Source organism: Doryrhamphus excisus, chromosome 10, assembly GCF_030265055.1.
Source record: "Doryrhamphus excisus isolate RoL2022-K1 chromosome 10, RoL_Dexc_1.0, whole genome shotgun sequence".
NCBI classification, from domain to species: Eukaryota; Metazoa; Chordata; class Actinopteri; order Syngnathiformes; family Syngnathidae; genus Doryrhamphus; species Doryrhamphus excisus.
The window spans coordinates 5,424,687-5,438,167 of NC_080475.1; the positions used below are offsets into that span (position 1 = coordinate 5,424,687).

Below are 13,481 nucleotides of genomic sequence, written 5' to 3' on the forward strand. Positions count from 1 at the left end.
ATGTATTATTATTATATTATTATTTTCCTTGTCACTATTTTTTTCCAGTGTGGCTCTAATCCTCATATTTAAATAGATTTTATTCTTATAACCTCTGGTATAAATTCATACTTTATAGGTATTCTTTTCCTTTGTCTATGCTGCTGTTGTTGCACCCTACTAATGGATGAACAAACCATTATTATCTTATCTTGTGCTGGTATTGAGATACCAAAAGTTACATCTTAACTTTCCTGAAAGCATAAAGAAGTGAACGTTCGTATTTTTTTTAATTGTAGTTTTCAACAATTCATTTTTATAAGTTCATTTTTTTAAAATGTGTTTTTAAATAAAGACCGCACTTACTAGGAGATTATTGTTTCCATAGAATGTCTCCATAGCAACCACTCTTTCAATGTAGGGCAAGAGCCACTGGGGCGCGCATGCGCAGTGGCTTGGTCCCGGCTGCTCGTGTGGGGCAGTGGGCTAAAGGTGAACAGCAGCAGTAAACACAGGATACCGACACCCGAACCGAGTCTTCGCAAACTCTTCATAAAATTCACGTTTTTCTCTCATGCTGCGTCATTAAGCTGCTGTTAACATACCCCGAAGGTAGGGCACATATTGACTTCTTACATACGAAGCGCCAGTGACGTTCATGTAAACATGTCCTATGTAAACCTGCACGGTAAGCTAGCTAAAACTCAATTTATGCCGTTTCTTTGAATTATTGTAGTAATGACACGGATTTAACGCCAATTACACACACACAGGGCATACACAATTCTTTCCGAAGTATATACAAACAAATGACTGATTTTTAATATTTACATGAATTCGCGGACTTTATTAAAAATATGCATTATGAATAAACAACAGCGAAATCATAACAAACGCATGTAGTTCGTTTTAAACGTCACTATTCGACGTTTTGGGTAACAGGTGATGTCCTAAGCATGAATTCACTTCAATTTGTGAAAAAAGAAAAAAAAAAAACTACGAAAATACATCTTAGTATCGTAGTCTATCTGTGCAGAAAGTGAAATGGTGCGTTCAAGGACTGTGGGATTTCCATATCTCAGCTGACTTGGAGCAAGAAAAATGGAGAAAGACAACCTTATTGTCCATATACATAAAATGTAATGTAATTACTTCCAAATGTGTGTACTTTTAAGTATTTTTTGTTATTGCGCCGGGAAGTGGTTGGGGACCCCCTCATATAGAGGATCTTTGATAATATCAAGACTGTCATGACAGGAAGTAGTCACCTTGACATTTATTTGTGTGTGCAGGCGGACGTAAAAATGAGCAGTCAGTTGTCAGAGTCGACGCAAGAGCGGACCTTCCAGTACCAAAGCAGCCTGCCCCCCCTACCCGTCCCTTCACTGGAGGGCACCCTATCCAAGTACCTGGATGCAGGTGATGCTGTTTTTTAAATACTGCAAATACCGCAACCAAATATTCCAAACAATTGACAAAAGTAATAAAGGCTAAAGGTGCATGGTGATATCGAGCCGATAATACTATGATTAGTATTATGATGTCTTATTGATACATAAACATACGTGAAATGTATGAGGCAAATGAGGCCTGCAGTTCTTTTTGTGGGGTCTTTTGTGACCTCTTTGATGCGTCGTCATTGTGCTCTTAGGGTCATTTTGGTCGGCCGGCCCCTTCCTGGGAAGGTTTACCACTGTTGCACTGTTTTTGCCATTCGTGGATAATGGCTCTCACTGTGGTTGGCTGGAGTCCCAAAGCTGTAGACATGGCTTTATAAGCTTTTCCACACTGATAGATCTCAATCTCAGTAAAGTTTAGTTTAGTTTAGTTTTAGTTTAGTTTAGTTTAGTTTAGTTTAGTTTAGTTTAGTTTAGTTTAGTTTAGTTTTGTTTTGTTTAGTTTAGTTTAGTTTAGTTTAGTTTAGTTTAGTTTAGTTTAGTTTAGTTTAGTTTTGTTTTGTTTTGTTTTGTTTTGTTTTGTTTTGTTTTAGCTTAGCTTAGCTTAGCTTAGCTTAGCTTAGCTTAGCTTAGCTTAGCTTAGCTTAGCTTAGCTTAGCTTAGCTTAGCTTAGCTTAGCTTAGCTTAGCTTTGTTTTGTTTTAGTTTAGTTTTCTTTGGTTTTGTTTTAGTTTAGTTTAGTTTAGTTTAGTTTAGTTTAGTTTAGTTTAGTTTAGTTTAGTTTAGTTTAGTTTTGTTTTGTTTTGTTTTGTTTTGTTTTGTTTTGTTTTGTTTTGTTTTGTTTTGTTTTGTTTTGTTTTGTTTTGTTTTGTTTTGTTTTGTTTTGTTTTAGTTTAGTTTTCTTTGGTTTAGTTTAGTTTAGTTTAGTTTAGTTTAGTTTAGTTTAGTTTAGTTTAGTTTAGTTTAGTTTAGTTTAGTTTAGTTTAGTTTAGTTTTGGTTTGGTTTGGTTTGGTTTGGTTTGGTTTGGTTTGGTTTGGTTTGGTTTGGTTTTGCAATCGCTTTTTTACTCAGGGCTCTGTAGGTTTGGATTTTTTCTCCCTTAATAATAAAAGATTTCATTTAAAAATGGCATTTTGTCTTCAGTTGTGTTGACATTGACTCATATTTATTTACATTTCTTTAATGATCAAAAACATTTAAATGTTAATAATTAATGCGTTTATTCTCCCGCAGTGCGTCCATTTGCATCGGAAACAGAGTTTAACTCCACAGTGGATATCGTGCAGAAATTTCAACATGGCATCGGGAAAGAACTGCACCAGAAACTCCTCCAGAGAGCCAAAACCAGGAGGAACTGGGTTTGTTCTGCTCTCGTATTTAACCATGACACTTCAATTAACTCTCAATCGACTCTTAATTATGAACTTATTGATTTGAATCATCCAGCTGGAGGAGTGGTGGTTAGACACGGCATACCTGGAGGTCCGCATCCCCTCGCAGCTTAACGTGAACTTCGCTGGCCCGGCTCCCTACCTGGAGCACTGCTGGCCCCCCGCAGAGGGAACGCAACTGCAGCGGGCCAGTGTTAACATCTGGCACACGCTGCAGTACTGGAACCTCATTTACAAGTACGATGCGGTACGCACGTTTTCTCAATTCACGTCATGTGACGCTTCATTTTGTCGTGTTTGCTGAATGCGGTTTCAGGGAGAAGATGGCGCCCCAGAAAGCTGGAAAGGTGCCGTTAGATATGGATCAGTTCCGGATGCTCTTCTGCACCTGCAAAGTACCCGGAGTTAAGAAGGATGCCCTCTATAACTACTTCAAGACCGGTACGTCTCTAAATATGCAACATGGCCAGCTCTCTTAATAACTAATAACTCTTAATAATAAATGCGTCGCGTCACAGAGCAAGAGGGCAAATGCCCCTCCCACTTGGTTGTCATGTGTCGAGGGCGGATTTTCACTTTTGATGCGCTGTGTCACGGACAAATCCTCACGCCGCCGGAACTCCTCAGGTAATTACCGTAAGAAATACACGAGTCCTCCAGGAATGAATGGAAGTATGGAATACATTCATATTCAATTCATATGCGGTTTCACCTTTTAGGCAGCTGAGCTATGTGAAAGAACGTTGCCAAGGGCGACCACACGGTGACGGCGTGGCCGCTCTTACCTCAGATGACAGGACTCGATGGGCAAAGGTGAGGGGACTTAGTGGATCATAGCATAAAGTACCGTATAAGAAAAATGATAATGCATAGTTTCAATAATACTACATGAGACGTAAGCAGCTTACATTGTAACACAGTGCAGGTGGAATTGTGTAAAGGACCGCTAATAGCATACCACTGGAACACCTTACAAAACACTTTGGTTAGTCTGCGGTCGAGTGGTTAGCGCACAGGCCTCACAGCTAGGAGACCCGAGTTCGATTCCACTCCTGGCCGTCTTTGTTCTCCTGAGTTCTCCTCCTATTTCGTGTGGAAGTGGTAACTTTTTGGCTTCTTATTTTGTCTTTCCCCACCCTCGGCCATCTCTGTGTGGAGTTTGCATGTTCTCCCCGTGCATGCGTGGGTTTTCTCCGGGTACTCCGGTTTCCTCCCACATTCCAAAAAACATGCTAGGTTAATTAGCGGCACCAAATTGTCCATAGGTATGAATGTGAGTGTGAATGGTTGTTTGTCTATATGTGCCCTGTGATTGGCTGGCCACCAGTCCAGGGTGTACCCCGCCTCTCGCCCAAAGACAGCTGGGATAGGCTCCAGCACCCCTAGCAACCCTTGTAGGATAAGCGGTAGAAAATGAATGAATGAGTTCTCCTCCTATTTTGTGTGGAAGTGGTAACGTTTTGGCTTCTTATTTTGTCTTTCCCCACCCTCGGCCATCTCTGTGTGGAGGTTGCATGTTCTCCCCGTGCATGCGTGGGTTTTCTCCGGGTACTCCGGTTTCCTCCCAAAAACATGCTAGGTTAATTAGCGAATCCAAATTGTCCATAGGTATGAATGTGAGTGTGAATGGTTGTTTGTCTATATGTGCCCTGTGATTGGCTGGCGACCAGTCCAGGGTCGTCCGAAGACAGCTGGGATAGGCTCCAGGACCCCCCGCGACCCTCGTGAGGATAAGCGGTAGAAAATGAATGAATGAATATATTTAATTAGCCAAATGGTTAGCGTGCAGGCCTCACAGCTAGGAGACCCGAGTTCGATTCCACTCTCGGCTATCTCTGTGTGGAGTTTGCATGTTCTCCCTTTGCATCTGGGATAGGCTGGGATAGGCTCCAGCACCCCCGCGACCCTCGTGAGCTAAGATGTGTATGTTTTGTTTGCATAGCTTAGCATAGCTTTCTGTGTTTGGACACTCCTGTATTAGCTAGCAATGTGCCCAATAATATGTCCAGTGAATGTAATTGCTCACAATTTAATATTCATAAATCAAACCGGCATTCATGATGTTACCAAAACAAAAATTGTTTCCAGATGTTTGTTTTCTCCCCCCGCAGGCCAGGGAGCATCTGATAAGTGTGGACCCCCACAATGAAACCATCCTGGAGACCATCCAGAGCAGCCTCTTCGTCATATCACTGGATGACACCAAACCCTACTCCTCTGCAGAGAACTACACAAACGTACGCACTTTCAATGCATGACTTTCAAACGACCTCCAGTGTGTTTTCACATACACTTTGAACCCTCCGATGCAGATGACCCGCGAGGCTCTCATGGGAGACCCCACCATTCGCTGGGGAGACAAATCGTACAACTCCCTCGTGTTCTCCGATGGTACCTTTGGATCCACTTGTGATGTGAGTGTTCATGTTGAAGGAGCCTGCATGACCCACAAAATGAAGACTAAAGGTCCGATGTTGTTGTTAGCATGCACCCTATGATGCTATGGTCCTGGTGTCCATGTGCTGGTACATCGACCAGCAACTCAGAGCCACTGAGGGCAAGTGGAAGGTAAACATAGTGTACTTTTTTTTTTTAATTTCTATGAATACACTGAGGTGGCACGGTGGTTGAGTGGTTAGCGCGCAGGGTTCGATTCCACCCTCGGCCATCTCTGTGTGGAGTTTGCGTGGGTTTTCTCCGGGTACTCCGGTTTCCTCCCACATTCCAAAAACATGCTAGGTTAATTAGCGACTCCAAATTGTCCATAGGTATGAATGTGAGTGTGAATGGTTGTTTGTCTATATGTGCCCTGTGATTGGCTGGCTGGCCACCAGTCCAGGGTGTACCCCGCCTCTCACCCAAAGACAGCTGGGATAGGCTCCAGCACCCCCCGCGACCCTCGTGAGGATAAGCGGTAGAAAATGAATGAATGAGTTCTCCTCATATTTTGTGTGGAAGTGGTAACTTTTTGGCTTCTTATTTTGTCTTTCCCCCACCCTCGGCCGTCTCTGTGTGGAGTTTGCATGTTCTCCCCGTGCATGCGTGGGTTTTCTCCGGGTACTCCGGTTTCCTCCCACATTCCAAAAAACATGCTAGGCTAATTAGCGACTCCAAATTGTCCATAGGTATGAATGTGAGTGTGAATGGTTGTTTGTCTATATGTGCCCTGTGATTGGCTGGCCACCAGTCCAGGGTGTACACTGCCTTTCGCCCATAGACAGCTGGGATAGGCTCCAGCACCCTCTGTGACCCTTGTGAGGAAAAGCGACAGAAAATGAATGAATGAATGAATACGCTGAAGTACTACTGACATCCCTTCTCTTCATTTTCCTCGTTATCACCTGTAGGGCTCAGACTCGGTGCGACCCGTGCCTTTTCCTGAGGAGCTAGTTTTTACCGTGGACCAGAAAGTTCTGAGTGACATAAGCTACGCCAAACGCCAATACCAGGAGACGGTAAGAAATGTAGTAACAAAGTAACATAAACATCCTGTCTGTACAGTACAGATCACTTTCTCAATAGTATTTCATTTCTGGAGATCACATGACAGGAAAATAAGTGTGGATGAAACGGGTTCTGTCACTTTGCAGGCACGGGACCTCCAGCTTTTGTGCTACGCCTTCACCGGCTTTGGAAAGTCGGCCATCAAAAAGAAGAATCTCCATCCGGATACTTTTGTTCAGCTGGCCTTGCAGCTCAGCTACTACAAAATGAACAAAAGGTACATTTTACTTCATGCGTTTGTAAAAGTACAAGGAAGTATTTGCCATCCTCTTCTCAGACCAGGAAGCTGCTATGAAACGGCGATGACCCGCAGGTTCTACCACGGCAGGACAGAGACCATGCGGCCTTGCACCAGCGAGGCGCTCGCCTGGTGTAAAGCCATGGTGGACCCCACGTGCACTGTAAGTGTGTACACACACACACACACACACACACACACACACACAGTGGGGATCATTTAACTTGCTCCCGTCAACATTGTACTCAGATTCAGGACAAGAGGAAAGCCATGCTGCAGGCCTTCAACAGACACAACAAGCTGATGGCAGAGGGACAAGACGGCAAAGGTAATAATTACCTTAATTACCTTAATTACCTTAATTACGTCAATTACCGGCTGCACGGTGGATGAGTCAAGGAGGAGACAAGGGTTCAATCCCACCCTCGGCCATCTCTGTGTGGAGTTTGCATGTTATATTTATAAACTATCCAAAGAAAAATTATGAATTTTTTTAACCAAACATTAGGAATTTTAAGAAAAAAATTTAAATTTCTTTCAAAACAAAAATTTCATTTTTTTCTTTTTTTTTTTACAAAAACATGACTTCACCCCCAAAATACAAACATCTTTTTTTTTAGAATTTTGCTACCAAAAAAATTTCTCCAAAGATTTTAACAAAAATGTACCCAAATTTCTGCACATTGGTCAAGTGGCTAGCACGCAGACCTTACAGGTAGGAGACCCGAGTTCAATCCGACCCTTGGCCATCTCTGTGTGGAGTTTGCATGTTATATTTTTAAACTATCTAAAGAAAAATTATGAATTTTTCTTAACCAAACATTATGAATTTTAAGAAAAAATTTAGATTTTTTTTCAAAACAAAAATTTGATTTTTTTTCTTTTTTTTTTTTTTTTTTACAAAAACATGACATCACCCCCAAAATACAGGGTTTATACAAATTTTTTTATAGAATTTTGTTACCAAAAAATTTTTCTCCAAAGATTTTAACAAAAATGGTTAGCGGTGATTAGCGCGCAGACCTCACAGCTATGAGACCCGAGTTCAATCCCACCCTCGGCCATCCCTGTGTGGAGTTTGCATGTTCTCCCCGTGCATGCGTGGGTTTTCTCCGGGTACTCCGGTTTCCTCCCACATTCCAAAAAAAACATGCTAGGTTAATTAGCGACTCCAAATTGTCCATAGCTATGAATGTGAGTGTGAATGGTTGTTTGTCTATATGTGCCCTGTGATTGGCTGGCCACCAGTCCGGGAACGTAATGAAGTAATGAAGTGTAACGGTGATGCTGTTCCCAGGCTTCGACAGGCATCTTCTTGGATTGTATCTAATCGCCAAAGAGGAGGGACGTCCCACTCCTGCTCTTTTTACAGACCCCCTCTATGCCAAGAGGTAATTCAATTCTAAATTGTTACAAAAAATGACATATTTATTGTAGATTTAGTCTAATAATTTTGTGTTTCTACTTGCAGTGGAGGCGGCGGGAACTTTGTGCTGTCGTCCAGCCTGGTGGGCTACACGACAGTCCTGGGGGCCGTTGCTCCCATGGTGCATCACGGCTACGGCTTCTTCTACCGCATCAACAATGACAGGTAGGTCCATCCATGTACTTCGTGTGCGTAGTCCTAATGCCGGGTGTGGTACTCGCCACGTTTTGGGAAAAATACGTTTCTAAAGTTGGTAGAGAAACCATCAACCAAGACGCCAATCAATGAGCACCTCGAGGAACAATTCACTTTTTATTTGACTTATCTTTTTTTTTAGTAATACCAAAAATACCAAATATATCCAAGGAAAAATATGCCGATGTAGTAACGCGGTACACAGGCCGTATTTGTACTGAGCCACCAGGACAATGATGATAGAAGCAGAAGCACATTTTTAAGTGTTTGGTCAGCATCAAAGTTAAAGGTAAGTACATAACTTTATTATCACCTTTTAAAGAGACGGTTTGATGTATTGTAGTATTTTACACCAACAACAGACAGAAGAAAAACTGCATTGCATGTATTGAAGTTTATTGAGTGTGTATTATTTTCCATGATTACTTTCTTCGGTTCCGGTGTAGTTTTTGTTGACTTTGACTTAAGTTCCGAAACGTTTCAGACGCAGACATGTTGTGGTAGCAAAAAAATAATAATAATAATAAAAAAAAAAATGGCAGCCAGAAATGATTTTTCGGGGATCTAAGGTTTGTGTATCTAAAATGGGAAGTTTTTACTATTCTATTGAATTATTATTCACCGTTTGCTGATAAGCATTAGCACGGAACCGCTTGAGGGGGCGTGTCTCGATGCAGCTCGTATGGCGTTAGAACGCGATCCTTCCGAATACACGTTTTTTTTATTTTTATGGAGTATTTTATAAAAAAAAAACCAAAAGTACTTCAGTTTTAAAGCTCACTGAAATGCATGATCAGAAAATAAAAATATTTTGCCCCCCCCCCCCCCCCCCCCCCCCCACCCCCTCTCAGGGTTGTGATCTCCATCTCAGCCTGGGAATCCTGCCGTCAGACCGACGCAGTGGCGCTGTTCAACAACTTCTCCAACTCCATGCATGAGATGTTCCACCTGGCAACCACCTCTCAGCTTTAAGTAGTTTGGGTTTTCATTTTGGGTATCGACCTCGCAGACTTTACAGTGAGCACACATCAGTGAAAACGTAAGCAATCATCGCTAATTATGCCTGTTTATGAATGTGTCATTTATCGCTAAGCTAAATCTTGTGGATTGTTTTTTAGATTGTAAATATTCATCTCAGCACCAAACCCGTACTTGTTTTTGTTTTTCTTAACATTACACAGTACAGTATTACACATTCCCATTTACTACTTACCATGCATTTATTGGAGGTATGGCATTCACTAGAGAGGAGGCCTTTACCGGTACATAGTAAGTGCATTTCCTGATATTTCCCACAAATATAATTTTCTACCGCTTATCCTCACGGGGTACACCCTGGACTAGTGGCCATGCAGCCAATCACAGGGCACATATAGACAAACAACCATTCACACTCACATTCATACCTATGGACAATTTGGAGTCGCTAATTAACCTAGCATGTTTTTGGAATGTGGGAGGAAACGGGAATACTCGGAGAAAAGCCACGCATGCACGGGGAGAACATGCAAACTCCACACAGAGATGGCCTACAGTGGGATCGAACATGGGTGTCTTAGCTGTGAGGTCTGCGCGCTAACCACTCGTCCGCCGTGCCGAAATTTGGGTACATTTTTGTTAAAATCTTTGGAGAAAAAATTTTTTGGTGGCAAAATTCTAAAAATAATGTTTGTATAAACACTGTATTTTGGGGGTGAAGTCATGTTTTTGTAAAAAACAAAGGAAAAAAAATCAAATTTTTGTTTTGAAAAAAATCTAAATTCTTTCTTAAAATTCATAATGTTTGGTTAAAAAAATTCATAATTTTTCTTTGGATAGTTTATAAATATAACATGCAAACTCCACACAGGGATGGCCGAGGGTGGGATTGAACATGGGTGTCCTAGCTGTAAGGTCTGCGCGCTAACCACTTGTCCGCCGTGCCGAAATTTGTGTACATTTTTGTTAAAATCTTTGGAGAAATGTTTTTTGGTGGCAAAATTCTAAAAATAATGTTTGTATAAACACATATTTTGGGGGTGAAGTCATGTTTTTGTAAAAAAAAAAAAAGGAAAAAAAAATCAAATTTTTGTTTTGAAAAAAAATCTAAATTTTTTCTTAAAATTCATAATGTTTGGTTAAAAAAAATCATAATTTTTCTTTGGATAGTTTATAAATGTAACATGCAAACTCCACACAGAGATGGCCGAGGGTGGGATCGAACTCGGGTCTCCTAGCTGTGAGGTCTGCGCGCTAACCACTCACCACCGTGCAGCCCCTCACATATAATGAAACTGAATTAAATTATTATATTGTAATATTGTAATTAATCATATAAAAATACCCCTCTGTATTATAAAATTGTTATTTTGGTAATATCATGTACTGAGTCACATGAAGGCATCAGAAACCGTAATCGATTCCCATTTGTGTTAATAAAGGAGGCATTTTTTTTTTAGGTGAGTTGTTTATTTGTTATAACGACATAATCAACACTTATTTGTGACATGGCAGACAAATATGATATGTTCGAGATTCCTGAAAAAACAGAGGTGGTCTTCGGGTTACGAACTGGGATATAAGTTGGAATTTACCCGAAAACCAGTTTTGTAATAAGAGCATAGAAAAACTGTTTAAATACATTTTTTAATCATTATTAGAGCTCTGTAGACATGAAATAACACCCCTATAGTTACACTTGTTTTCTTTATAGCTAATTGCTAATGAGCTAGAGATGGAGTGGGGAAGTAGCCTGTCACTCTTGTGTTTTTGTTGATTCATCCAAGGAATGACGGCAAACGGGACAGTCCTGGGATGAGTAGGATACAGGATTGTACTGTATCCCACCCACTCATTCCAGGTTTGTCCATTCAATGAATTTCTTTTGGGTCTCCGCGTTCCCTTCCATGACCCATTTGGGTCGTAACCAGCATGTGATAGATTCCCTTTTTGGCTAGCAGCTGTTGATGTGTGCCTTGTTCTACCACAACTCCTCCCTGAATGACAGCAATGCTGTCCGCGTTTTGGATGGTGGACAGACGGTGGGCGATGACGATACACGTCCTGCCCTGCCTCGCTTTGTCCAACGCCTCTTGCACCACCTGGAGAGGACAAAAGTCACACAAATGAGACATAGGAACGCAGAGATCTTCCATGAGAGAAGGTAAAAAGACCCACCTTCTCGCTCTCGGCATCGAGTGCAGACGTGGCCTCATCCAGAAGCAACAGTTTGGGGTTACGGAGGATGGCTCGGGCGATGGCTATTCGTTGTTTCTGACCACCTGACAGCTGGGTGCCCTTATCGCCCGCCTGGGTGTCATACTTCTGCTCAGGTAAAACACAGAGAGTAACATTAGCCTTTACCAAAATCCTAATAACATCCACAATCTTCAGTTAGCATGAATCAAGATTAGGACTCACCTTTGGTAGACTTTCAATGAAGCTATGAATGTTGGCGGCCTCGGCAGCCGCCTTGATCTCCTCCATGGTTACAGTGCGACTGTTGTCCCCGTAGGCGATGTTTTCAGCCAAGCTACAGTCAAACAGCACAGGCTCCTGGGACACAATACCTATATGGGATCTCATCGAGTGGATGTTCAGCTCTTTCACGTTCTTGGAATCAAACGTCTGGAAAAAAACAAATCACAAAGTCGTAGACAAGTTTGAAGTAGCGGCAAAGCTATGGGGGGGTGGTCCCGGCCACAGCTGTGGGATCATTTTAACAAATGCAGTGCAACAAATGGTTTAGAGCAGGGGTCTCAAACACGCGGCCCGCTTGCCAAATGTGGCCCGCAGGACACTACTTTGAGGCCCCCGCCTTGATATGAAAGTTTAATGTTAGTGCGTCCCGCGCAAGTTTGATATGGATGCTGTATGGTACCATGTACCCAGAAAAAAATTATTACGTTTGATTAATGTTCATGTTAAAGGTTAAATAACTGTTAATAGTTATCCTCCCTATCCGTGTGGAAGTGGTAAGTTTTTGGCTATTTAAGTTGAAAGGAAATAACTTTAAGGCTAGCGTTAAGGTGGCTAGCTCTCTAGTTTGCGAGTTAGCATGTGTCTCTTTGTTCATTTTAATCTGAAAAAAATAATTTGTCTACCCACCAATTATATGTTTTTATTATTTGTCGTTTTATTATTATTATTATTATATTTATTTATTTATTACTGATTGATTGATTTTCTTTATTCTTGATTTGTGTATTTATTCTTCATCTTATTTTGTGTAGAAAAATAAATCAAATAAATTTTATCAGAGCTTTTCTTGTAGAAAATTGGAACCAAAGCGAAGTTTTTTAATTTTTTTTGTTTTTAATAAATGTGTTGTTTTTTTTTGTTTTTTTTTTTTTATGGAAATGCATTGGAACGGGACTGGAGATTTTGTCCGAAATAGGCGAAATCCGTTATAAAAAATCCGATATATGCAATGAATTTTTATTGGAAATGCATTACAGAAAAATTGGTTCTTTTTTATCTGTCCGTTGTGAGCGAATTTCCGATATATCAGAGTCCGATATATCCGAGGTTTACTGTATTACTGAGTCATCTCACCACCGTCCCGTGCGCGGTGTCGTAGAACCTCTCCAGAAGTTGTATGGTTGTGCTTTTTCCGCAGCCGCTGCTTCCCACCAGAGCCAACGTCTTTCCTTTGCTCAACTTTAGATTCAGTCCTCGGAGGACGGGAATGTTGGGGCGTGACGGGTAGCTAAACTTTACACCCTCAAATTCCACATTCCCGTCAAATTGGTCCTGGAATTTTAAATGCATAAAGAACGAAAATCTGTCAACAGTACTTGCGTGTTTGGAATCTCGTATCTTACCAGTGACTGTCCTTCTTGTGAGAGATTATCGATTGGCGGCTTTCTGTTCAGAAGCGCCGTAATGTGAGCGGCAGACAGTTTGGCGCTGGCGTAGTTCGGAGCAAAGGAAGTCGCCTCTCCAATGGCGATGCTGCCATACACCATCGCTGAAAATATGCTGAAAGAAAAAGTCAAAGCACGTGATGAGTCAAAAACGATCTGGCAAGTAGCCGTGGATGCGCCGTACATGGCAATTTTAACGTGAATGAGTTGTGGCCGGGCGGCACGGTGGTCTAGGGGTTAGCGCACAGACCTCACAGCTAGGAGACCAGGGTTCAATTCCACCCTCGGCCATCTCTGTGTGGAGTTTGCATGTTCTCCCCGTGCATGCGTGGGTTTTCTCCGGGTACTCCGGTTTCCTCCCACATTCCAAAAACATGCTAGGTTAATTAGCGACTCCAAATTGTCCATAGGTATGAATGTGAGTGTGAATGGTTGTTTGTCTATATGTGCCCTGTGATTGGCTGGCGACCATCATTCTGAATGAATGAATGAGTTGTGGCCCTACAT

At 41.7% G+C, this 13,481-nt stretch overlaps 2 protein-coding genes across 4 annotated transcripts in view; one reads left to right on the forward strand and one right to left on the reverse strand.

Moving 5' to 3' along the window:
* The first annotated feature begins 439 nt into the window (after positions 1 to 439).
* crot (carnitine O-octanoyltransferase) lies at positions 440 to 10,565 on the forward strand. 3 transcript variants are annotated; one of them, XM_058083659.1, is made up of 17 exons: positions 440 to 591; positions 1,272 to 1,398; positions 2,610 to 2,734; positions 2,823 to 3,004; positions 3,084 to 3,208; positions 3,286 to 3,394; positions 3,487 to 3,580; positions 4,879 to 5,004; positions 5,080 to 5,181; positions 5,252 to 5,335; positions 6,115 to 6,222; positions 6,358 to 6,488; positions 6,549 to 6,672; positions 6,759 to 6,837; positions 7,807 to 7,900; positions 7,981 to 8,100; positions 8,982 to 10,565. In XM_058083659.1, exons 2-17 carry the CDS (start codon positions 1,284 to 1,286, stop codon positions 9,100 to 9,102), a joined length of 1,839 nt encoding a protein of 612 aa, XP_057939642.1. In that variant the 5' UTR covers positions 440 to 591; positions 1,272 to 1,283; the 3' UTR covers positions 9,103 to 10,565. The 3 variants fall into 3 exon arrangements, 2 of the variants coding, with proteins under 2 accessions (XP_057939642.1, XP_057939643.1); XM_058083660.1 differs by lacking the exon at positions 5,252 to 5,335; XR_009131770.1 differs by lacking the exons at positions 6,115 to 6,222; positions 6,358 to 6,488; positions 6,549 to 6,672; positions 6,759 to 6,837; positions 8,982 to 10,565.
* A 342-nt stretch (positions 10,566 to 10,907) lies between these two features.
* Positions 10,908 to 13,481, reverse strand: part of LOC131136600 (ATP-dependent translocase ABCB1-like) — a 110,388-nt gene continuing 107,814 nt past the window's right edge. Inside the window, exons 23-27 of the mRNA XM_058083655.1 lie at positions 12,933 to 13,089; positions 12,664 to 12,861; positions 11,530 to 11,736; positions 11,287 to 11,433; positions 10,908 to 11,210 (exon numbers count right to left, since the gene is read on the reverse strand). Coding sequence (XP_057939638.1) covers positions 10,980 to 11,210; positions 11,287 to 11,433; positions 11,530 to 11,736; positions 12,664 to 12,861; positions 12,933 to 13,089 — 940 coding nt within the window. The 3' untranslated portion in view covers positions 10,908 to 10,979. The remainder of the gene's footprint in view (positions 11,211 to 11,286; positions 11,434 to 11,529; positions 11,737 to 12,663; positions 12,862 to 12,932; positions 13,090 to 13,481) is intronic.

What these genes read in the sequence shown, in the direction of transcription:
- crot (XM_058083659.1), top strand. Translation starts at nt 1,284, where the DNA reads ATGAGCAGTCAGTTGTCAGAGTCGACGCAAGAGCGGACCTTCCAGTAC. An exon ending in CTATAACTACTTCAAGACCG is followed by an intron (nt 3,209 to 3,285) that starts GTACGTCTCTAA and finishes GTCGCGTCACAG; the next exon opens with AGCAAGAGGGCAAATGCCCC. An exon ending in TACCGCATCAACAATGACAG is followed by an intron (nt 8,101 to 8,981) that starts GTAGGTCCATCC and finishes ACCCCCTCTCAG; the next exon opens with GGTTGTGATCTCCATCTCAG.